At 45.0% G+C, this 23,971-nt stretch overlaps 1 protein-coding gene across 2 annotated transcripts in view; it reads left to right on the forward strand.

Annotated features, from left to right (window-relative positions):
* APOO (apolipoprotein O) overlaps positions 1–18,674 on the forward strand; it is a 32,615-nt gene extending 13,941 nt beyond the window's left edge. The window contains exons 3-9 of one of the 2 annotated variants that reach the window (XM_038757234.1): positions 1,520–1,639; positions 5,389–5,443; positions 9,034–9,129; positions 11,804–11,895; positions 16,074–16,187; positions 17,373–17,451; positions 18,419–18,674. In XM_038757234.1, coding sequence (XP_038613162.1) covers positions 1,520–1,639; positions 5,389–5,443; positions 9,034–9,129; positions 11,804–11,895; positions 16,074–16,187; positions 17,373–17,417 — 522 coding nt within the window. In that variant the 3' untranslated portion in view covers positions 17,418–17,451; positions 18,419–18,674. Of the gene's footprint in view, positions 1–1,519; positions 1,640–5,388; positions 5,444–9,033; positions 9,130–11,803; positions 11,896–16,073; positions 16,188–17,372; positions 17,452–17,671; positions 17,691–18,418 lie in introns of those variants that run through there. The other variant, XM_038757233.1, reaches the window with a different exon arrangement.
* Positions 18,675–23,971: the final 5,297 nt, after the last annotated feature.

The following is a 23,971-nucleotide window of genomic DNA, read 5'->3' on the forward strand; positions in this document are numbered from 1 at the left end:
CGGCTGTTGGTGTGTGTGTGACTGGTGTGCAGTTGCGAGTGATGATCATTGTATTGATTAAGCTCTTAATCTGCACCAAACATGGTGCTAAACATTGGGATCGATACAAGATAAGCGGCTTGAACCCAATCCCCCACTCACGTGGGGCTCACAGTCTAAGAATTTGTTTTCCTGTGGTACTTATTAAGCACTTATCATGTGCTTGGTAAGCGCTTAGTACAGTGCTCTGCACACATTAAGCGCTCAATAAATGATTGAATTAATGTGCCAGGCATTCTACTAAACGCTGGGGTAGATACAAGCTAATCAGGTCGGATACAGTCTGTGTCCCACATGGGGTTCACAGTCTTCATCCCCATTTTACCATCATCATCATCATCAATCGTATTTATTGAGCGCTCACTATGTGCAGAGCACTGTACTAAGCGCTTGGGAAGTACAACTTGGCAACATATAGAGACAGTCCCTGCCCAACAGTGGGCTCACAGTCTAAAAGGGGGAGACAGAGAACAAAACCAAACATACTAACAAAATAAAATAAATAGAATTTACCGACGAAGTAACTACGGCCTAGAGAAGTGAAGTGACTTTTTCTTATAGTATTTGTTAAGAGCTTACTACGTGTCAGGCACTGTACTAAGCACTGGGGTAGATACAGTCTCATCGGGTCAGACACAGTCCACGTCTCACCTGGAGCTCACAGTCTTCTTCCCTCCATCTTACCTCCTTCCCTTCCCCACAGCACCTGTATATATGTTTGTACAGATTTATTACTCTATTTATTTATTTTACTTGTACCTATCTATTCCATTTATTTTATTTTCTTAGTATGTTTGGTTTTGTTCTCTGTCTCCCCCTTCTAGACTGTGAGCCCGCTGTTGGGTAGGGACTGTCTCTAGATGTTGCCAGCTTGTACTTCCCAAGCGCTTAGTACAGTGCTCTGCACACAGTAAGCGCTCAATAAATACGATTGATTGATTGATTCTTCCCCATTTTACCGATGAGGTAACTGAGGTCCAGAGAAGTGAAGCGACTTTTTTCATTGGTGTTTGTTAAACGCTTACTGTGAGCTGGGCGCTGTACTAAGCGCTGGGATAGATTCCAGCCAGTCGGGCCGGACCCAGTCCATGTCCCGCGTGGGGCTCACGGTCTTCATCCCCATTTTACTGATGAGGTGACTGAGGCCCAGAGAAGTCCGTTAGTATTTATTGAACGCTGCGGAGAGTACAATCCAGGTAGGGACCGTCTCTATATATTGCCAACTTGTACTTCCCAAGCGCTTAGTACGGTGCTCCGCACACAGTAAGCGCTCAATAAATGCAACCGAATGAACGAACGAATCCAACAACAACCCGACACACTCCCTGCCCACGACGACTCAGCGACTCTCCCAAGGTCCCACAGCAGACAAGCGGCGGAGCTGGGATTCGAACCCGGGTCCTTCAGAACTGGATGTGGTGGCATCTGAGGCTTTTTTTTTTTCTTTTCAAAATCCTTTTCTCTCTTTCCAACCTCGCAGCTCTCAGTCTACTCAACTCCTGTGGGCAACTCGAGGCACGTCGAGAGTCGTCCGAGCCAGCTGGAGGAATACGTCTCGCACATTCGGCATTCTGCGGAACCGTATACAAGCCGGTGCCAGGTGTGCATTTAGCTTTATTTCTATTTATCCTGATGACTTGGCATCCATCCGCATGCTTTATTTTTTTGTCCGTCTCCCCCTTCTAGCCTGTGAGCCCATTGTTGGGTAGGGACCGTCTCTATCTGTTGCCGACGTGGACATCCCAAGCGCTTAGTACAGTGCTCTGCACACAGTAAGCGCTCAATAAATACGACTGAATGAATGGATGAAAGGTAATCCTCTCTTGTACACCTTGTATCTGCCCCAGCGTTTGGCACGTAGTAAGCGCGTAACAAATACCGTGATTATTATTACACGCCACTGACCAGGCCTCGTTTAGAGTCGCGGGTGACCCGAGTCTGTCCGTTGCGTGCTTGCTGCTCTAGATTTTAATAATAATAATTGTAGTCAATCAATCAATCGTATTTATTGAGCGCTTACTGTGTGCAGGCCCTGCTGAGAGCTCACCTCCTCCAGGAGGCCTTCCCAGACTGAGCCCCTTCCTTCCTCTCCCCCTCGTCCCCCTCTCCATCCCCCCATCTTACCTCCTTCCCTTCCCCGCAGCACCTGTATATATGTATATATGGTTGTACATATTTATTACTCTATTTATTTATTTTACTTGTACATTTCTATCCTATTTATTTTATTTTGTTGGTATGTTTGGTTCTGTTCTCCGTCTCCCCCTTTTAGACTGTGAGCCCACTGTTGGGTAGGGACTGTCTCTATGTGTTGCCAATTTGTACTTCCCAAGCGCTTAGTCCAGTGCTCTGCACATAGTAAGCGCTCAATAAATACGATTGATTGATTGCAGAACACTGTACTAAGCGCTTGGGAAGTCCAAGTTGGCAACATCTAGAGACAGTCCCTACCCAACAGTGGGCTCACAGTCTAAAAGGGGGAGACGGGGAACAAAACCAAACATACTAACAAAGTAAATAGGATATGCACAAATAAAACAAATAAATAAATAGAGTAATAAATATGTACAAACATATATACAGGTGCTGTGGGGAAGGGAAGGAGGTAAGATGGGGAGGATGGAGAGGGGGAGAGGAAGGAAGTAGTATTTGTTAAGCGCTGATTTTGCTCTCCCAACGTGATCCATCGTCTCTCTGATGCGCGGAGGGACACGTTTCAGGAAGCAGTCGAAGTCCGTACCAGCGCTTGAGTAGCGTTTTAAGCGAACCAAACCTCCTGCGGGAGAGGTTATTTTAATTATTTTAATGGATTGCTACTTAGGCAAGTATTAATAAGCAATTAATTAATTAATTAATTAATTAATTAATTAAGCAATATTAACAAGGAGGCTCTTTGAGGGCTGTGCCCTCGTAACTCGAAGATCGCTTTCTTTCGAAAGCGGCGTGGCCTAGCGGAAAGAGCTCGGGCCTGGGATGCAGGAGGACCTGGGTTCTGATCGCGGCTCCTCCACTTGTCTCCTCCGGGACCTTGGGCGAGTCACTTTACTTCTCTGTGCCTCAGTTTCCTCAGCGGTGAAAAGGGGATTAATCAATCAATCGTATTTATTGAGCGCTTACTGTGCGCAGAGCACTGGACTAAGCGCTTGGGAAGTCCAAGTTGGCAACATATAGAGACGGTCCCTACCCGACAGCGGGCTCACAGTCTAAAAGATTAAGCCCGCGAGCCCTATGTGGGACTTGGATTGTGCCCAACCCGATCGGCTCGTATCTACCTCAGCGCTTAGGACAGTCCCTGGTATAAAGTAAGCCCTTAACAAATGCCATTTAAACTAAAAAAGCGAACCTCTTGATCCCAAAGAGCTGTTCTGCAAGGCTGTGGCCCCGTTGTCTTCTAAATTATTTTTCCAAGGTGCAGTAACAAATTCCTGTTGTTGTCTTTTTTATGGTGTTTGTTAAGCACGTACTATGTACTAAGCGCTGGGGTAGACACAAGCTAATAAAGTTGGACTTCATATGTGTCCGACTTACTACTTGTCAAACTTGAACTTGCTGTGTGTCAGACACTGTACTAAGCGCTGGGGTAGACACAGGCTAATAAAGTTGGACTTAATATGTGTCCAATTTACTACCTGTCAAACTTGAACTTGCAATGTGTCAAACACTGTACTAAGCGCTGGGGTAGACACAGGCTAATAAAGTTGGACTTAATATGTGTCCAACTTACTACTTGTCAAACTTGAACTTGCTGTGTGTCAGACACTGTACTAAGCGCTGGGGTAGACACAAGCTAATAAAGTTGGACTTACTATGTGTCAAGTTTACTACTTGTCAAACTTGAACTTGCTATGTGTCAGACACTGTACTAAGCGCTGGGGTAGACACAAGCTAATAAAGTTGGACTTAATATGTGTCCAACTTACTACTTGTCGAACTTGCTATGTGTCAGACACTGTACTAAGCGCTGGGGTAGACACAAGCTAATAAAGTTGGACTTAATATGTGTCCAACTTACTACTTGTCGAACTTGCTGTGTGTCAGACACTGTACTAAGCGCTGGGGTAGACACAAGCTAATAAAGTTGGACTTAATATATGTCCAACTTACTACTTGTCGAACTTGCTGTGTGTCAGACACTGTACTAAGCGCTGGGGTAGACACAAGCTAATAAAGTTGGACTTAATATATGTCCAACTTACTACTTGTCGAACTTGCTGTGTGTCAGACACTGTACTAAGCGCTGGGGTAGACACAAGCTAATAAAGTTGGACTTAATATGTGTCAAACTTACTACTTGTCGAACTTGCTATGTGTCAGACACTGTACTAAGCGCTGGGGTAGACACAAGCTAATAAAGTTGGACTTAATATGTGTCAAACTTACTACTTGTCGAACTTGCTATGTGTCAGACACTGTACTAAGCGCTGGGGTAGATACAAGCTAATAAAGTTGGACTTAATATGTGTCCAACTTACTACTTGTCGAACTTGCTATGTGTCAGACACTGTACTAAGCGCTGGGGTAGACACAAGCTAATAAAGTTGGACTTAATATGTGTCAAACTTACTACTTGTCGAACTTGCTATGTGTCAGACACTGTACTAAGCGCTGGGGTAGATACAAGCTAATAAAGTTGGACTTAATATGTGTCCAACTTACTACTTGTCGAACTTGCTATGTGTCAGACACTGTACTAAGCGCTGAGGTAGACACAGGCTAATAAAGTTGGACTTAATATGTGTCCAACTTACTCCTTGTCAAACTTGAACTTGCTGTGTGTCAGACAAGTTGGACACAGTCCCTGTCCCACGTGGGGCTCCAAGTCCTAACCCCTGTTTTACAGGTGAGGTATCTTAGGCACAGAAAATCAATCAATCAATCAATCAATCGTATTTATTGAGCGCTTACTGTGTGCAGAGCACTGTACTAAGCGCTTGGGAAGTACAAGTTGGCAACATATAGAGACAGTCCCTACCCGACAGTGGGCTCACAGTCTAAAAGGGGGAGACAGAGAACAAAACCAAACATACTAACAAAATAAAATAAAATAAATAGAATATATATGTACAAGTAAAATAAATAGAGTGATAAATATGTACAAACATATATACATATATACAGGTGCTGTGGGGAAGGGAAGGAGGTAAGATGAGGGGGATGGAGAGGGGAACAGCGGGAGGGGAGAGGAAGGAAGGGGCTCAGTCTTGCCCGAGGTCACACAGCCGACAAGTGGTGGAGCCGGGATTGGAACCCAGGACCTTAGGCCGCACTGCTTCTCACGTCTGCCGGTCGCTTCGGCATCTTCACTTACCGGAACTTGACAGTTCACCCTCAATCTTTTCTTCTCTCTAGGATGTTTACTGTAAAGCCAAGCCTAAAGTAGACGTTGCTCTTCAACAAGGAAAAGGTAAATCAATCAATCAATCGTATTTATTGAGCGCTTACTGTGTGCAGAGCACTGGACTAAGCGCTTGGGAAGCACAAGTTGGCAACACATAGAGACGGTCCCTACCCAACAGTGGGCTCACAGTCTAGAACTGTAAACTGATTCCTAGTTAGGCGCTTCAGGCGCTTACTGCGTGCGGAGCACTGGGCTAAGCGCTGGGAGAGATACAGACACTCAGCCCACCGTGGGACATAAATATTCAATCAATAAATACGATTGAATGAATGATCACCTTTTATTCATTCATTCATTTAATCGTATTTATTGAGCGCTTACTGCGTGCGGAGCACTGGGCTAAGCGCTGGGAGAGATACAGGCAATCAGCCCCCCGTGGGACATAAATATTCAATCAATAAATATGATTGAATGAATGAATGATCACTTTGTAACCTCCCCAGCGCTTGGAACAGTGCTCTGCACATAGTAAGAGCTTAATAAATGCCATTATTATTATTATTATTATTATAGGCCTTCCCAGACTGAGCCCCCTCCTTCCTCTCCCCCTCCCCCCCACCTTACCTCCTTCCCCTCCCCACAGCACCTGTATATATGTATAGATGTTTGTACGGATTTATTACTCTATTTATTGATTTATTTTATTTGTATATATTTATTCTATTTATTTTACTTTGTTAATACGTTTTGTTTTGTCGTCTGTCTCCCCCTTCTAGACTGTGAGCCCGCTGTTGGGTCGGGACCGTCTCTATACGTTGCCAACTTGGACTTCCCAAGCGCTTAGTACAGTGCTCTGCACACAGTAAGCGCTCAATAAATACGATTGAATGAATGAATCATCATCAATCGTATTTATTGAGCGCTTACTATGTGCAGAGCACTGTACTAAGCGCTTAATGAATGAATGAATGAATGGGAAACGATGCTATTAATACCTCTTTTCTTTTCACCAATAATGGTATTCATTGAACGCTTAGGGTGTCCAGGGCGCTGTACGAAGCACTCGGGAGAGTCCAGTACGATAGAGCTGGTAGTTAGGATTCCTGCCCATAAGGAGCTTAGTCCACGGGGAGAGACAGACATTAAAATATACGCACTGCAGTCCAAGTCAGAGGGAGGAGGATTGAATCCCCATTTTACAGATGCGGTAACCGAGGCACAGAGAACTTAAACAACCAGGCTGAGGTCGCACAGCTGATGGATGGCGGAGCCGGGGTTACAACCCAGGCCCTCCAACTCCCAGGCCTTTGCTTTATCCATTAGGGTCCCGCTGCTTCGCTACTCCTTTCTCCACTTACTGCTGCTGCTTTGTCACTAAAAGTTCAGTGTATTTTTATTTTTTAAAAGCACATGGATGCTTGCTTGGTGGGCTTTTGTGTAGTGCTATTGAGGGCATCCAGTGGGCCGCCATAAAACCGTTTTATTCAAGTTGTGGAGTCGGGGGCTTGCTGAAACCGAGCAAGGAAAGTCCAAATGGAGAAGACCCTTTGCTCTTTCTTTTCTAAAGCTATTCCTTTGTGGTTCTGAATCTAAGCCGTGTCAAGTCGATGGATTCTAATAATGTCAACCCCGTTTCTCCCGTTAATTCACCCAACCTTACCTGAGCAGCTGCTCGGACGGAAGTCGCGACTTTGTAGCAATGTCAAAGCCCTGCATGAGGAACAGAAAGGCCACCTGCCTTGCAATAATTAATCCATCGATGGTATTTACATAGAGCTTACTATCATCATCATCATCATCAATCGTATTTATTGAGCGCTTACTATGTGCAGAGCACTGTACTAAGCGCTTGGGAGGTCCAAATTGGCAACATATAGAGACAGTCCCTACCCAACAGTGGGCTCACAGTCTAAAAGGGGGAGACAGAGGACAAAACCAAACATACTAACAAAATAAAATAAATAGAATATATTTAATATATAAATAGAATATACTATGTGCAGAGCACTGTACTAAGCGCTTGGGAGAGTACAAAACAGCAAAAGTAGCCGACCCATTCAGTGCCTAGAATGAGCTTACAGTCTAGAGGGGGAGCTAGGCATTCATATGAAAAACATAAGCAGTTTATATCATTATTAATATAATATAAAAAATATAATAATAGTATTTAAGCACTTACTATGTGCCAAGCACTGGGACAGAGACAAAATAATCAGTTGGACACAGCCCCTGTTCCCCATGGGACTCAGAGTCTATCATCATCAATCATATTTATTGAGCGCTTACTATGTGCAGAGCACTGTACTAAGCGCTCGGGAGGTACAAATTGGCAACATATAGAGACAGTCCCTACCCAACAGTGGGCTCACAGTCTAAAAGGGGGAGACAGAGAACAAAACCAAACATACTAACAAAATAAAATAAATAGAATATATTTAATATATAAATAGAATATACTATGTGCAGAGCACTGTACTAAGCGCTTGGGAGAGTACAAAACAGCAAAAGTAGCCGACCCATTCAGTGCCTACAATGAGCTTACAGTCTAGAGGGGGAGCTAAGCATTAATATGAAAAACATAAGCAGTTTATATTATTATTAATATAATATAAAAAATATAATAATAGTATTTAAGCACTTACTATGTGCCAAGCACTGGGACAGAGACAAAATAATCAGTTGGACACAGCCCCTGTTCCCCATGGGACTCAGAGTCTATCATCATCAATCATATTTATTGAGCGCTTACTATGTGCAGAGCACTGTACTAAGCGCTTGGGAAGTCCAAATTGGCAACATATAGAGACAGTCCCTACCCATCAGTGGGCTCACAGTCTAAAAGGGGGAGACAGAGAACAAAACCAAACATACTAACAAAATAAAATAAATAGAATATATTTAATATATCAATAGAATATACTATGTGCAGAAGACTGTACTGAGCGCTTGGGAGAGTACGAAACAGCAAAAGTAGCCGACACATTCAGTGCCTAGAATGAGCTTACAGTCTAGAGGGGGAGCTAAGCATTAATATGAAAAACATAAGCAGTTTATATCATTATTATTAATATAATATAAAAAATATAATAATAGTATTTAAGCACTCACTATGTGCCAAGCACTGGGACAGAGACAAAATAATCAGTTGGACACAGCCCCTGTTCCCCATGGGACTCAGAGTCTATGTAGGCGGGAGGATGGATATTTAATTCCCATTTTTCAGTCAATCAATCAGTGGCATTTATTGAGCACTTGGGAGAGTAAAACAGAGTTAGACATGCTCCCTGCCCACAATGAGGTTACAGTCTAGAGGAGGAGACGGACATTAATAGGAATAAATTTCGGATATGTATACAATTCAGTTCTATTTATTGAGCGCTTACTGGGTTTAGAGCACTGTACTACTCACTTGGGAGAGTGCAACATAGCAGCAAACAGACACATTTCCTACCCGCAGTGAGCTTACGGTCTGGGGCTGAGGGAGGGGTGATAAAAGGGAGCGAATCCAAGCGCAGTAATTCATCATGGTGCCCTGAGTGAAGCGGGGTACCGAAAGCGACAAAATGGCTTTTAAACTGCAGTAGTGAACTTCTAGAAGACGGCGGTGAGCCCTCCTAAGCGCCGTACATAAATTCCGCTCTCTTTGTTTCTTTCAGATGGTTACGAGTTCCTCTGCAATGCCCCTCCGGGTTTTTATCCAAGACTTGGGGTGATTGGTTTCGCCGGGGTTGTCGGACTGTTCCTCGCTAGAGGTGGGTGCTCTTTTTTCAAATGCGTACAGTGTGTGTTACTCACGGCCACCCTGAGGGAATCAATCGGCCCATCAGTGGTCTTTATTGAGCCCTTAATGTGTGCAGAGCACTGAACTAAGCGCTTGGGAGAGTCCAATAGAACAATCTTAACGGACACGTTCCCTGCCCACCGTGAGCTGTCATTCTAGTGGGGGAGACGGACAATAATATAAATAAATTACGGCGCCGTCTATAAGTGCCGAAGGTGGGGTGAATAAAGGGGGCAAATCCAAGTGCAGTGTGGATTTGGAGGGGCGTTTCCTTGGTCAGAATGGTACATGTTTTTGAACAGCTGAATTCAGATCATCATCATCAATCGTATTTATTGAGCGCTTACTATGTGCAGGGCACTGTACCAAGCGCTTGGGAAGTCCAAATTGGCAACATATAGAGACAGTCCCTACCCAACAGTGGGCTCACAGTCTAAAAGGGGGAGACAGAGAAGAAAACCAAACAGACTAACAAAATAAAATAAATAGGATAGATATGTACAAGTAAAATAAATAAATAAATAAGTAGAGTAATAAGTATGTACAAACATATACATATATACAGGTGCTGTGGGGAAGGGAAGGAGGTAAGATGGCGGGGATGGAGAGGGGGACGAGGGGGAGAGGAAGGAAGGGGCTCAGTCTGGGAAGGCCAGATGTGAGAGAAGGCCCTTGTCTACAGTTCCATTTGGTTTGATTCAAAGATTACATCCCAACCCTTAGCCTTCAAGGGACCTAGTTTACCTTAGGGAGAAGGAGGGTTCCCCCCTCACCTTTAGAAAGTGACAGAGTTCCCTTCAATCAGTTTTAATCCCCCCTCTTCAAGGGACCTAGTTTACCTTAGGGAGAAGGAGGGTTCCCCCCTCACCTTTAGAAAGTGACGGAGTTCCCTTCAATCAGGTATAATCTCCCCTCTTCAAGGGACCTAGTTTACTTTAGGGAGAAGGAGGGTTCCCCCCTCACCTTTAGAAAGTGACGGAGTTCACTTCAATCAATTATAATCCCCCCTCTTCAAAGGTTTATCGAAGGCCCATCTCCTCCAAGAGGCCATCCCTAAGTCGTCCTTTCCTCTTCTCCCACTCCCTTGTGCGTCTCCGTGACTTGCTTCCTTTATTCATCCTCCCTCCCGGCCCCACAGCACTTAGGTCCAGACCTGCCATTTGTTTCTTTATATTAATGTCTTTCTCCCCCCTCTAGACTGTAAGCTTGTCACGGGCAGGGGCTCTGTTTACTGTTGCATTGTACCCTCCCAAGCGCTCAGTACAGTCCTGTGCACTCGGTAAGCGCTCAATAAATATGACCGAATGAACGACCCAAGGGCAGAGACGGGCTATGGAGGACACCGGCGCCGGTTCCAGAAAGAACCGGGACCCAAACCTCGGTTTCCTGGTATTGTACATCCCTTCCACTGGATGGACAATACCAATCAGTCGATCAGGGGTATTTATTGAGCGCCCACTGGGTCAGCGCGCTGTATTGGGTGCTCGGGAGAGTACAGTACAGCGGCCAGTTGGTGAGGAACTAAGACAGGATGGAGGATGGACAGTGTCCTCCAGTGCTCTTTCCGTCCGTCCGCCGCCTCCTTGTCAGCTGAGCCCCGAACTAAAAGCAGTGCTGCCCAGTGGTTAGAGCCCAGGCCCACGAGTCAGAAGGACCCGATTTCTCATCGCTTCTCTGCCACCCGTCTTCTGGGTGACCTTGGGCAAGTTACTTGGGGGCCTCAGTTCCCTCATCTGTAAATGGGGATTAAGCCTGTGAACCCCACACGGCAACGTGGCCTAGTGGATAGAACCCGGGCCTGCTAATCCCGGCTGTGCCGCTTGTTTGCTGTGTGACCTTGGGTAAGTCACTTAATAATAATAATAACAGAATAAAATAATAATGATGATGGTATTTGTTAAGCGCTCAGTATGTGCCAAGCACTGTGCTATATACTGCGGAGTAGGACTATCTATCCACTATGCCATGTTGCTTCTCTGGGCCTTCACTTCTCTGGGCCTCAGTTCCCTTATCTGTAAAATGGGGCTTAAGAATGTGAGCCCCATGTGAGATAGGGACTTTGTCCAACCCGATTATCTTGTATCTACCCCAGTGCTTAGAACAGTGCTTGGCACAGAATAAGCACGTAACGAGTACCATAATTATAATTACTATTATTATAATTAATAATTCAACACATAATATCATAATCATATAATAAAATATAATAATATAATATACAATGTTATATATAATGTATAACAGACGTAGAATGAGACTGAGCCCCATGTGGGACAGGGACTGTGTCCAACCTGACTGATCTGTATCTTTGCCAGTGCTTGGAACGGTCCTTGGCACCTGGTAAGAGCTTAACAGACACCACAATTATTATTATTATTACATGGACTGTGTCCAACCTGATTAGCTTGTATCTACTCCAGCACTTGGGACACGTAAGCATGTAACAAAAACCATTAAAAAAATAAAATAAAATAAAAAGCAGGGCAGCCTGGCGGGGGATATTTTGCACGCGTTGTCGAGGGTTTTGGTCTTTGGGTTCAACCGGAAGAGATCCTTGTCCGGGGATTTGAATTATTCCCGGCTGGAGTGAGCTGTGTGGTGGGAAGGCGGGATTTCACGGTGCCGGTGTCTTTTTCATCCACTAGGTTCCAGAGTAAAGAAGCTGATGTACCCTTTGGGTTTTATGGGACTCGGTGCCTCCCTGTATTACCCCCAGCAGGCCATCACCTTTGCCCAGGTCAGTGACCACCTCTCCGCAGCTCAGGTGAAGCAGGGAGGCCTCGTGGGCAGCTCACGGGCCTGGGAATCATAAGGGCTCGGGTTCACTCCGTCGTATTTATTGAGCGCTTACTGTGTGCAGAGCACTGTACTGAGCGCTTGGGAAGTCCAAGTTGGCAACATATAGGGACGGTCCCTACCCAACAGCGGGCTCACGGTCTAACCCCAGCTCCGTCACTTGTCTGCTGTGTGACCTGGGGCAAGTCACTTAATAATAATAATAATAGAATAAAATAATAATGATGATGGTATTTGTTAAGCGCTTACTATGTGCCAGGCTCTGTGCTGTATACTGCAGAGTGGGACCGTCTGTCCACTATGCCATGTTGCTTCTCTGGGCTTTCACTTCTCTGGGCCTCAGTTCCCTTATCTGGAAAATGGGGATTAAGAATGTGAGCCCCATGTGAGACAGGGACTTTGTCCAACCCGATTATCTTGTATCTACCCCAGTGCTTAGAACAGTGCTTGGCACAGAATAAGCACGTAACAAGTACCATAATTATAATTACTATTATTATAATTAATAATTCAACACATAATATCATAGATCATAAAATAAAATATAATAATATAATATACAATGTTATATATAATAATGTATAATATTATGTATTATATTATATATAATATAATATATACTGTAATAATATTATAATATTTACAATAATGAATGTCCCTTTGCCTTTGGGTGACGTTGTGTAGGGTCACCATTTCATCTACTAAGTTCTTTTATTTATTCCTTTATTTGTGGTATTTGTTAAGCGCTTACTACGTGGTAAAAACCGTTCTAAGCGCTGGGATAACTCCAAGTTAATTAGCTCTGACACAGTCCCTTGTCCCTCATGGGGCTTACATTTGAGGTAGGAAGGAGAACAGGTACCCCCCCTTTTAAAGTTGAGGAAGCCGAGGCCCAGAGAAGTGAAGTGACTTGCCCGACCTCACACAGCAAGCACGCGGCAGAGCCGGGATTAGATTTTTCCCCACCCGCCTCAGGATTCAAGATGTGTCTCATGCGGTTTGTGATAATAACACGTGGTAACGTTGCTCTGAAATAATTTGTTTCCCTTTGCTTGGGATAAATTTGACCAGTTGCCTCCAGGCCGGATTCTATTTTGACAGTCCTTTAGCTCGCTGGCCAATTTTTTGGCCATTTCCTCCTGCCCCCAAGACATCTCTACTAGGATGCCCGCCGTCACCTCCAACTTAACTTGCCCCAAACAGAACTCCTTACCTTCCAACCCAAACCCTGTCCTCCCGGGACTTTTGCGTCACTGTACATTCATTCAGTCGTATTTATTGAGCGCTTAGTGTGTGCAGAGCACTGTACTAATCACCACCATCCTTCCTGTCTCACAAGCCATAAACCTCGGCGTCATCCTTGACTCCTCTCTCCTTCTCGACTGTGAGCCCGTTGTTGGGTAGGGACCGTCTCTGTATGTTGCCAACTTGTACTTCCCAAGCTCTTAGTACAGTGCTCTGCACGCCGTAAGCGCTCAATAAATACGATTGAATGAATGAATAATTCAACCCACGTTCAGATTATCACTGAATCCTGTCAGATCAGCCGTCACGATATTGCAAAATCTGCCCTTTCCTCTCCGTCCAAACTGCCACCACGTGAATCTGTCCCACTGTGATCACCATATCAGCCTCCTTGCTGACCTCCCTGCCTCCCGTCTCTCCCCACCCCAGTCCCTACTTCATTCCGCTGCTCCCAGATGATTTTAGACTGTGAGCCCACTGTTGGGTGGGGACCGTCTCTATATGTTGCCAACTTGTACTTCCCAAGCGTTTAGTACAGTGCTCTGCACACAGTAAGCGCTCAATAAATACGATTGATGATGATTTTTCTACACAAATGTTCAGTCCACATTTCACCACTGAAGAACCTCCTTATTAAACAAATTCCTTACCATCAGCTTTAAAGCCCTCTGTCACCTTGCCCCCTCCTACTTTACCGCCCTGATTTTCTACTACAACCCAGCGCAAACATGTTACTCCTCTAATGCCAACCTACTCTCTGTACTCATATATCTCGCCAACAATAATAATAATGGCATTTATTAAGCGCTTACTATGTGCGCAGCACCTCTCGCCCGTGTCTTGCCTGTGGCCGGGAACCCCCTCCCTCTTCCCATCCGGCAGGCAATTACTCTCCCCACCTTCAAAACCTTATTGAAGGCATTATCTCCCGCCCACGACGAGCTTACAGTCTAGTCTAGCTGTTTTCCTGCTGTCCGTTCTTTTGGAAAAATTATTCTGGAAGGGGCTTGTTAAAATCCAGAAAATCCTGTATATATGTTTATACATATTTATTACTCTATTTATTTTATTTTGTTAATATGTTTGGTTTTGTTCTCCATCTCCCCCTTCTAGACTGTGAGCCCACTGTTGGGTAGGGACTGTCTCTAGATGTTGCCAACTTGTACTTCCCAAGCGCTTAGTGCAGTGCTGTGTACACAGTAAGCGCTCAATAAATATGATTGATTGATATCTCCCGCCCACAATGAGCTTACAGTCTAGTCTAGCTGTTTTCCTGCTCTCCGTTCTTTTGGAAAAATTATTCTGGAAGGGGCTTGTTAAAATCCAGAAAATCCTGCATATATGTATATATGTTTGTACATATTTATTACTCTATTTTACTTGTACATATCTATTCTATTTATTTTATTTTGTTAATACGTTTGGTTTTGTTCTCTGTCTCCCGCTTCTAGACTATGAGCCCACTGTTGGGTAGGGACCGTCTCTATATGTTGCCAACTTGGACTTCCCAAGCGCTTAGTGCAGTGCTCTGCACACAGTAAGCGCTCAATAAATACGATTGATTGATTGATTGATTGATATCTCCCGCCCACGACGAGCTAACAGTCTAGTCTAGCTGTTTTCCTGCTCTCCGTTCTTTTGGAAAAATTATTCTGGAAGGGGCTTGTTAAAATCCAGAAAATCCTGTATATATGTATATATGTTTGTACATACTTATTACTCCATTTATTTATTTTACTTGTACATATCTATTCTATTTATTTTATTTTGTTAATATGTTTGGTTTCGTTCTCTGTCTCCCCGTTCTAGACTGTGAGCCCACTGTTGGGTAGGGACTGTCTCTATATGTTGCCAACTTGTACTTCCCAAGCGCTTAGTGCAGTGCTCTGCACACAGTAAGCGCTCAATAAATACGATTGATTGATTGATTGATTCATATCTCCCGCCCACGACGAGCTTACAGTCTAGTCTAGCTGTTTTCCTGCTCTCCGTTCTTTTGGAAAAAGTATTCTGGAAGGGGCTTGTTAAAATCCAGAGAATCCTGTATATTTGTATATATGTTTGTACATACTTATTACTGCATTTATTTATTTTACTTGTACATATCTATTCTATTTATTTTATTTTGTTAATATGTTTGGTTTCATTCTCTGTCTCCCCCTTCTAGACTGTGAGCCCACTGTTGGGTAGGGAACTGTCTCTATATGTGCCAACTTGGACTTCCCAAGCGCTTAGTACAGTGCTCTGCACACAGTAAGCACTCAATAACTACGATTGATTGATTGATCCAGACAGACACTCTTCCGTAATAGTCTCATTAGGCTTAGTACAGTGCTCTGCACACAGTAAGCGCTCAATAAATACGATTGATTGATTGATTAGGGCATTTAGAACTTATTCTGTTTCAAGCACCAGAGCTTTGTACGGTGCTCGGCACGGAGCAAGTGTTTAACAAACGTTGTTGTAGTTGCTTTTATCATTACTATGTGACTTGCCCAGGATCACACAGCAGGCCAGAGCCAGAATTCAAAGCCCCATCTTGTGACTACAAGCCCTGGGCTTTTTCCACTCCACCAGCACACTGACTCATGGCCTAATTATCCTCACTTTCCCTGGGTTTCATGCATTTTATCCTGCATCTTCCAGCAACGTTAAAGTGTCGAAGAAACCCACCGATCTGGCCACACAACAGCCCTGTTAGGTTTATTGCTAAATTCTGGAAAGAAAAACAGAAAGTCTGGAAAGTTGATCTAAGCCCCCAAGTCGCTTGACAAGACGAAAAACAAAAATTCGGCATTCTGCACTTTCGTCTTTTGTAGGGACTGTCATTCATTTTGTATTCCCTTTTTGTGTGTGTGTGTGCGTGTGTTGAAGATAAGCGGGGAGAAGCTGTATGATTGGGGCCTGCAAGGATACATCACCCTGGAATACCTTTGGAAGGAGACCTTGAAGAAGAAACCTGGAAAGGAAGCAGGGGAGAAGGGCAAGGTAAGTTTCTTGCCTGCCTCTTCTGAAGCCTCTCAATAAAAACAAGCAGTGTGGCTCAGTGGAAAGAGCGCAAGACTGGAAAGAGTGGCTTGGGAGTCAGAGGACTTGGGTTCTAATCCGGGCCTGGAATGCCCCCAGTCCCTCTGCCCATCCGCCAAGCTCGCTCTCTTCCTCCCTTCAAGGCCCTACTGAGAGCTCACCTCCTCCAGGAGGCTTTCCCAGACTGAGCCCCTTCCTTCCTCTCCCCCTCGTCCCCCTCTCCATCCCCCCCATCTTACCTCCTTCCCTTCCCCACAGCACCTGTATATATGTTTGTACATATTTATTACTCTATTTATTTTACTTGTACATATCTATTCTATTTATTTTATTTTGTTAGTATGTTTGGTTTTGTTCTCGGTCTCCCCCTTTTAGACTGTGAGCCCACTGTTGGGTAGGGACTGTCTCTAGATGTTGCCAACTTGGACTTCCCAAGCGCTTAGTACAGTGCTCTGCACATAGTAAGCGCTCAATAAATACGATTGATGATGATTTATTGATTTATTTATTTTACTTGTACATATCTATTCTATTTATTTTATTAGTATGTTTGGTTTTGTTCTCTGTCTCCCCCTTTTAGACTGTGAGCCCACTGTTGGGTAGGGACTGTCTCTAGATGTTGCCAACTTGGACTTCTCAAGCGCTTAGTACAGTGCTCTGCACATAGTAAGCGCTCAATAAATACGATCGATGATGATTTATTGATTTATTTATTTTACTTGTACATATCTATTCTATTTATTTTATTAGTATGTTTGGTTTTGTTCTCTGTCTCCCCCTTTTAGACTGTGAGCCCACTGTTGGGTAGGGACTGTCTCTAGATGTTGCCAATTTGTACTTCCCAAGCATTTAGTACAGTGCTGTGCACATAGTAAGCGCTCAATAAATACGATCGATGATGATTTATTGATTTATTTATTTTACTTGTACCTATCCTATTTTATTTTGTTTAGTATGTTTGGTTTTGTTCTCGGTCTCCCCCTTTTAGACTGTGAGCCCACTGTTGGGTAGGGACTGTCTCTAGATGTTGCCAACTTGGACTTCCCAAGCGCTTAGTACAGTGCTCTGCACACAGTAAGCGCTCAGTAAATACGATTGATTGATTGATTGATTCCTTTCCCTTCTGCGTTTTTTTGGTCTCTCCAGGGCGGAGAGAAAAACAGCCCTCCGGCAGAACTGGGACCCAAGTGAAACACTCCAAGGTCTGCCTGCCTGGAAGAAGCAGGTAATCTGGACACAACGCTCTCTCTCCCTCCCTGTGGGTCTTTCTCCTTTTAGAAGCATGTAAAGCCACCGTTAATTTCCTCATAATAAGAATAATAATAATAATAATGGCATTTATTAAGCACTTACTATGTGCAAAGCACTGTTCTCAGCACTGGGGAGTTTACAGAGTGATCAGGTTGTCCCACGTGGGGCTCACAGTCTTCATCCCCATTTTACAGATGAGGGCACTGAGGCCCAGAGAAGTGAAGTGACTTGCCCAAAGTCACACAGCTGACAAGTGGCGGAGCCGGGATTCGAACCCATGACCTCTGACTCCAAAGCCCGGGCTCTTTCCCCTGAGCCAAGCTGCTTCCCTGTGTGACCTCAGGCGAGCGGATGGAGCACGAAGTGGCGAAGCGGGAGACCCCCACACCTAACCCCTGCTGTGTGACTTTGGGTAAGTCACTTCACCCCTCTGGGCCTCAATTTCTTCCTCTGTAAAATGGGACTAGCATACTTGGGACAGGAACTGTGCTTAATCTGACTGATTTTTTTCTACAATAGTACTGAGTGCATTGTAATTATTAAATATATATATACATATAAACGTATATGTGTATATATATATGGTATTTGTTAAGCACTTACTGTGGGCTAGGGGTAGATCCAAGCTAATCAGGTTGGACACAGTCCCTGTCCCACGTGGGGCCCACAGTCTAAGTAAGAGGGAGACTTAGAATACCCATTTTACAGAGCAGGAAACTGAGGCACCGAGAAGTGAAGTGACTTGCCTGAGGTCACACAGCAGGCAAGGGGCAGATCCAGGGACAGAACCCAGGTCCTCTGATTCCCAGGCCCGAGCTCTTTCCACTAGGCCACCCTGCACACCAATGGCAGAGAACCCAGGTGTCTTGACCTGAAGGCCATAAATTGTCTCTCAGGCCTTTTTATCCGTGTTTTTTTTTACTTTTTTCTTCTGGCTTTAGGGAAAGCCTGCAGATCCCACGCAGCAGGCCATGTTTCCTGTCAAAGATGAATGTCCCGAATACAGAAAACCCCCGACCCGTCCTCAGGAAAGCTTCGGCCAAGCTCTTCGAGGGTCCGGGCGGAAGCCACATCACCGGGAATGGACTGATTTGAACTCCTTTCTGTCCGAGATCCCCGAAGGAACCTCCGATGCCTCCCGCCTCCCCCCTTGCTGCTGCTTTTTATGTACATAATTAAAATTCCAACTAAGTCCAAGCCACCGGCATTTTTTCTGCTCCCGACACCCTCGAGGCCAGAACCTCAGCCCTGTCCTGCCGGTGGAGTTTTGAAAGAAAAAGAAAATGGGGGTCCCGGATGCCCCCCTGGGAAAAATCCTGCGGGGCCGGTTTTCTGTTGAGCTTTCTCGGGTTCACCTTCCGTTTGATCAAACGTTCTGCCTCGCCAGGGAAAGTAGATAATCAATCAATCAATCAATCGTATTTATTGAGCGCTTACTGTGTGCAGAGCACTGTACTAAGCGCTTGGGAAGTACAGGTTGGCAACATATAGAGACAGTCCCTACCCAACAGTGGGCTCACAGTCTAAAAGGCCGTTATCTAAAAGATAATGGATTGCCATCCTGCCCCAGGTGGATAGACTAATGGATAGAGCCCGGGCGTGGGAGTCAAAAGATCATGAGTTCTAATCCTGCCCCTGTCATTTGTCTGCTGTGTGCCCTTTGGCAAGTCACTTCACTTCTCTGGGCCTCCGTTCCCTCATCTGTAAAATGGGGATTGAGACTCCGAGCCCCCCACCGTGGGACAGGGACTGTGTCCAACCTGATTTGCTTGTAGCCACACCTGCGCTGAGTACAGTGCCTGGCACGTAGTAAGCGCTGAACAAATGCCGCAATTATCATTATTATGATGGATGGGAAACGTTTGCATCGATCCCTTTTCTCCCTGAATGCCCAGCAGATCGAGAATAAGAAAGTTGTGTTGGGTGGGAAACCAGTTAGAGCCTGGGGCTGCCAAAATTTTTATTTATTTTATTTTATTTTATTTTTGTGTGTGTGTGCGTGTCTCTCCCATATCCCACACTGACTTTCACGCCCTCACAGGGGAACTGCATTCATTCATTCAGTTGTATTTATTGAGCGCTTACTAGATGCAGAGCACTGTACTAAGCACTTGGGAGAGAACAATATGTGTATGTTTTTACACGTATGTAAAACGTGTAAAATACGTTTTACACATAAAACCTATGTGTAAAATACAGTACACACATACTGTATTTACACAATATGTGTATTTACACATTGTGTAAATACAGTATCCTTTTTGTGGACCTATCCCCAGTTGACACTGGGGTTTTATGAGGAGCTCGGGAGACATTTTGAGCACTTTAGGAGTTGAAAAGTCTCTCCCCGCCCATCTTTCCTTTCCATGCATTTTTTTTTCCTGCAAACGTTCTTTTGCATCCTAATGTAAATATCCCTGTAAATTGAAAGGCACAGACCGAATTGTAAATCTCCCCTCCAAGAACCGCGATCGTATGCCTTCAGTAATAAAGTGGTTCCTGATTTGCGCCATTCATTATGAACCTAGCGATCTTATTCACACTCTTCAAGGAGAGTATACAACATTGGAGCTCTGAAAACACCTTTCTCTTCAAGGGAGAAATTCAAAACAGTCGCTGACATTGGGGCTCGCAGTCTAAGTAAGAGGGAGAACGGGGGTACTGCATCACCATCTTCCAGTTGAGGCCCAGAGACGTGAAGTGACTTGCCCAGGGTCACACAGCAGACAAGTGGCGGAGCCAGGATTAGAACCCACTTCCCTCTGGTTCCCGGGCCTGTGCTCATTCCACCAGCCCAGGCTGCTTCTTATCTATGATATCCAACAAAAAGTCATCTTTATAATACTAATTGTGGTGTTTTAAGTGCTTACGATGTGCCAAGCACTGGCATAGATACAAGATAATTAGCTTGAACACCACATTTCAAAAGGAAAGGAGAACACGGGTACAGAAACTCCAGTTTACAGATGAGGAAACGAAACTGAAACCTCTAGACTATAAGCTTATTTTCGGCAGGGAATGTGGGGCCGATTCTGTTGCATTGTAATAATAATAATGGCATTTATTAAGACATTACTATGTGCAAAGCACTGTTCTAAGCGCTGGGGAGATTACAAGGTGATCACGTTGTCCCAAGGGGGGGCTCACAGTCTTAATCCCCATTTTACAGATGAGGGAACTGAGGCACAGAGAAGTGACCAGCCCAAAGTCACATAGCGGGCAATTGGCAGAGTCGGGATTTAATAATAATAATAATGCTATTCGCAAAACACTGTTCTAAGCGCTGGGGAGGTTACAAGGTGATCAGGTTGTCCCACGGGGGGCTCACAGTTTTAATCCCCATTTTACAGATGAGGTAACTGACAGAGAAGTGAAGTGACTTGCCCAAAGTCACGCAGCTGACAAGTGGCGGAGCTGGAATTTGAACCCATGACCTCTGACTCCAAAGTCCGGGCTCTTTCCGCTGAACCACGCGGCTTCCCAATCACTCCCAAGCGATCAGTACTGTGCTCTGCACATCGTAAGTGCTTAATAACCGCTACTGATTGATAAATTAACTTGCCCAAAGCCACGGAGCAGGTGAGTGGCAGAACTAGAACCCATGTCTCCTGAGTCCCAACCCTGTGATTCTTTTCATTAGGTCAGACTGCTTTGGACCATGGACCCAGCGCTTAGAACAGTGCTTTGCACGTAGTAAGCGCTTAACAAATACCAAAATTATTATTATTATGGAGTGTAATCAATCAAAGGCATTTATTGAGTGCTTACTATGTGCACAGCTCTGTACTGAGCGCTTGGGAGAGTACAATATAACAGAATTAGCAGTCGGGTCAAGGGCCAGGAATCAAACAAGAACGAGCAAGTTGCATCAAGCAGGAAGATTCGGCTGAAAGCTCAGTCATTCGATTGTATTTATTGAGTGCTCCCAGTGTACGGAGCATCATCATCATCATCATCAATCGTATTTATTAAGCGCTTAGTATGTGCAGAGCACTGTACTAAGCGCTTGGGAGAGGACAATATAACAGACAGATTCCCGGCCCACGAGCTTACAGTCTAGAGACGAAAGCTCTTTAAAGGGAGCTTAGACTGTAAGCTCCTTGTGGGCGGGGAATGTGTCTTTTTATTGTTATATTATACTGTCGAAGAGCTCTGCACACAGTAAGCACTCAATAAATACGATTGAATGCATGACTGAATACAGAGAAGCAGCGTGGCTCAGTGGAAAGAGCCCCGGCTTTGGAGTCAGAGGTCACGGGTTCAAATCCCGGCTCCGCCAACTGTCAGCTGTGTGACTTTGGGCAAGTCACTTCGCTTCTCTGTGCCTGTTACCTCATCTGTAAAATGGGGGTTAAAATTGTGAACTCCCCATGATCATCTTGTAACCTCCCCAGCGCTTGCTTAGAACAGTGCTTTGCACATAGTAAGCGCTTAATAAATGCCATTATTATTATTATTATTATTATGAGCTAAGATCAATCAATCAATCAATCAGTCGTATTTATTGAGCGCTTACTATGTGCAGAGCACTGTACTAAGCGCTTGGGAAGTACAAATTGGCAACACATAGAGACAGTCCCTACCCAACAGTGGGCTCACAGTCTAAAAGGGGGAGACAGAGAACAAAACCCAACATACCAACAAAATAAAATAAATAGGATAGAAATGTACAAGTAAAATAAATAAATAAATAGAGTAATAAATATGTGCAACCATATATACATCTATACAGGTGCTGTGGGGAAGGGAAGGAGGTAAGATGGGGGGATGGAGAGGGGGACGAGGGGGAGAGGAAGGAAGGGGCTGAGGGTGGGAAGGCCTCCTGGAGGAGGTGAGCTCTCAGCAGGGCCTTGAAGGGAGGAAGAGAGCGAGCTTGGCGGAGGGGCAGAGGGCAGATTAGACTGAAAGCCTTGCTTGACAGGTGCTCAGTAAATACCACTGATTGATGGACTGAACAAGGAAGAAGTTGGCAGCGCCCTTCAAAGTGAGACTCAGTTGTAACTTCTGTTCTCACAGGGGATATTATCGCCGGCCTTTGTGTCCCACTTGAAACAGATTCCTGTGATTCAGACGTGGTTTCGGTTTCCCACCGAAGAGCCGCTCGGTTTCCTCACAACAGGACACTGACTCAGGCCTCCCGACGCGTTTTTCGGAAGCTCCCGGAGCCGTATCACGGAGGCAGTGAGGCAACAGCAGCCGCGCTGTTAGAGAAGCAGCGTGGGCTAGTGGATAGTCAGGAGGGCCTGGGTTCCAATCCTGGCTCTTCCACTTGCCTGCTGTGAGTCCTTCGCTAGTTCGCTCCACTTCTCTGTGCCTCGTCTGTAAAATGGGGATTGGGACTGTGAGCCCCACGTGGGACAGGGACTGTGTCCAAACCAATTCACTTGTGGTTGGTACAGTGGCTGGCACATACTTCCCAAGCGCTTAGTACAGTGCTCTGCACACAGGAAGCGCTCAATAAGTATGATTGATTGATTGATCGGCACATAGTAAGCGCTTGACAAATACCACGATTATTATTGTTATTGTTAGTATTATTCACGCGGCAGCGGGATCCCACCTTCCTTATCGCTTTAAGATCGGAAGTAATGAGATCCTAACATGCCTCAAATAATAATAATAATGATGGTATTTATTAAGCGCTTACTATGTGCAAAGCACCATTCTAAGCGCTGGGGAGGTTACAAGGTGATCAGGTTGTCCCATGGAGTGCTCACAGTTTTAATCCCCATTTTATAGATGAGGTAACTGAGGCACAGAGAAGTGAAGTGACTTGCTCAAAGTCACACAGCTGACAACTGATGGAGCCGGGATTCGAACCCCTGACCTCTGACTCCAAAGCCCGTGCTCTTTCCACTGAGCCACGCTGCTTCCCATAATAATGATGGCATTTGTTAAGCGCTTCCTATGTGCCAAGCACTGTTCTAAGCGCTTGGGGGGATCCAAGGTGATCAGGTTGTCCCATGTGGGGCTCACACTCGTAATCCCCATTTTACAGATGAGGTAGCTGAGGCTCAGAGAAGCTAAGTGACTTGCCCAAGTTCACGCAGGCAGGATTTGAACCCATGACCTCTGACTCCAAAGCCCGGGCTCTTTCCACTGAGCCACGCTGCTGACCAGGGCCCCTGGTCAGTCGGTCAGTTATATTTGTTGAGCGCTTACTGTATGCAGAGCACTGTACTAAGTGTTTGGGAGAGGCCAATATAACAATAATTAGACACATTCCCAGTTCACAACGAGCTAAGTCTAGAGGGGGCAACAGACATCAATAGAAAGAAATAAATGACGGATATGGACGTAAGTGCCGTTTGGGAGGGGGGATGAATAAAGGGAGCAAGTCAGGGCGACGCAGAAGGGAGTGGGAGAAGAGGAAAGGAGGGCGCAGTCAGGGAATGCCTCTTGGAGGAGATGGGCCTTCAATCAATCAATCAATCAATCAATCAATCATATTTATTGAGCGCTTACTGTGTGCAGAGCACTGTACTAAGCGCTTG

Source organism: Tachyglossus aculeatus, chromosome 15 (assembly GCF_015852505.1).
Source record: "Tachyglossus aculeatus isolate mTacAcu1 chromosome 15, mTacAcu1.pri, whole genome shotgun sequence".
Lineage (NCBI taxonomy): Eukaryota > Metazoa > Chordata > Mammalia > Monotremata > Tachyglossidae > Tachyglossus > Tachyglossus aculeatus.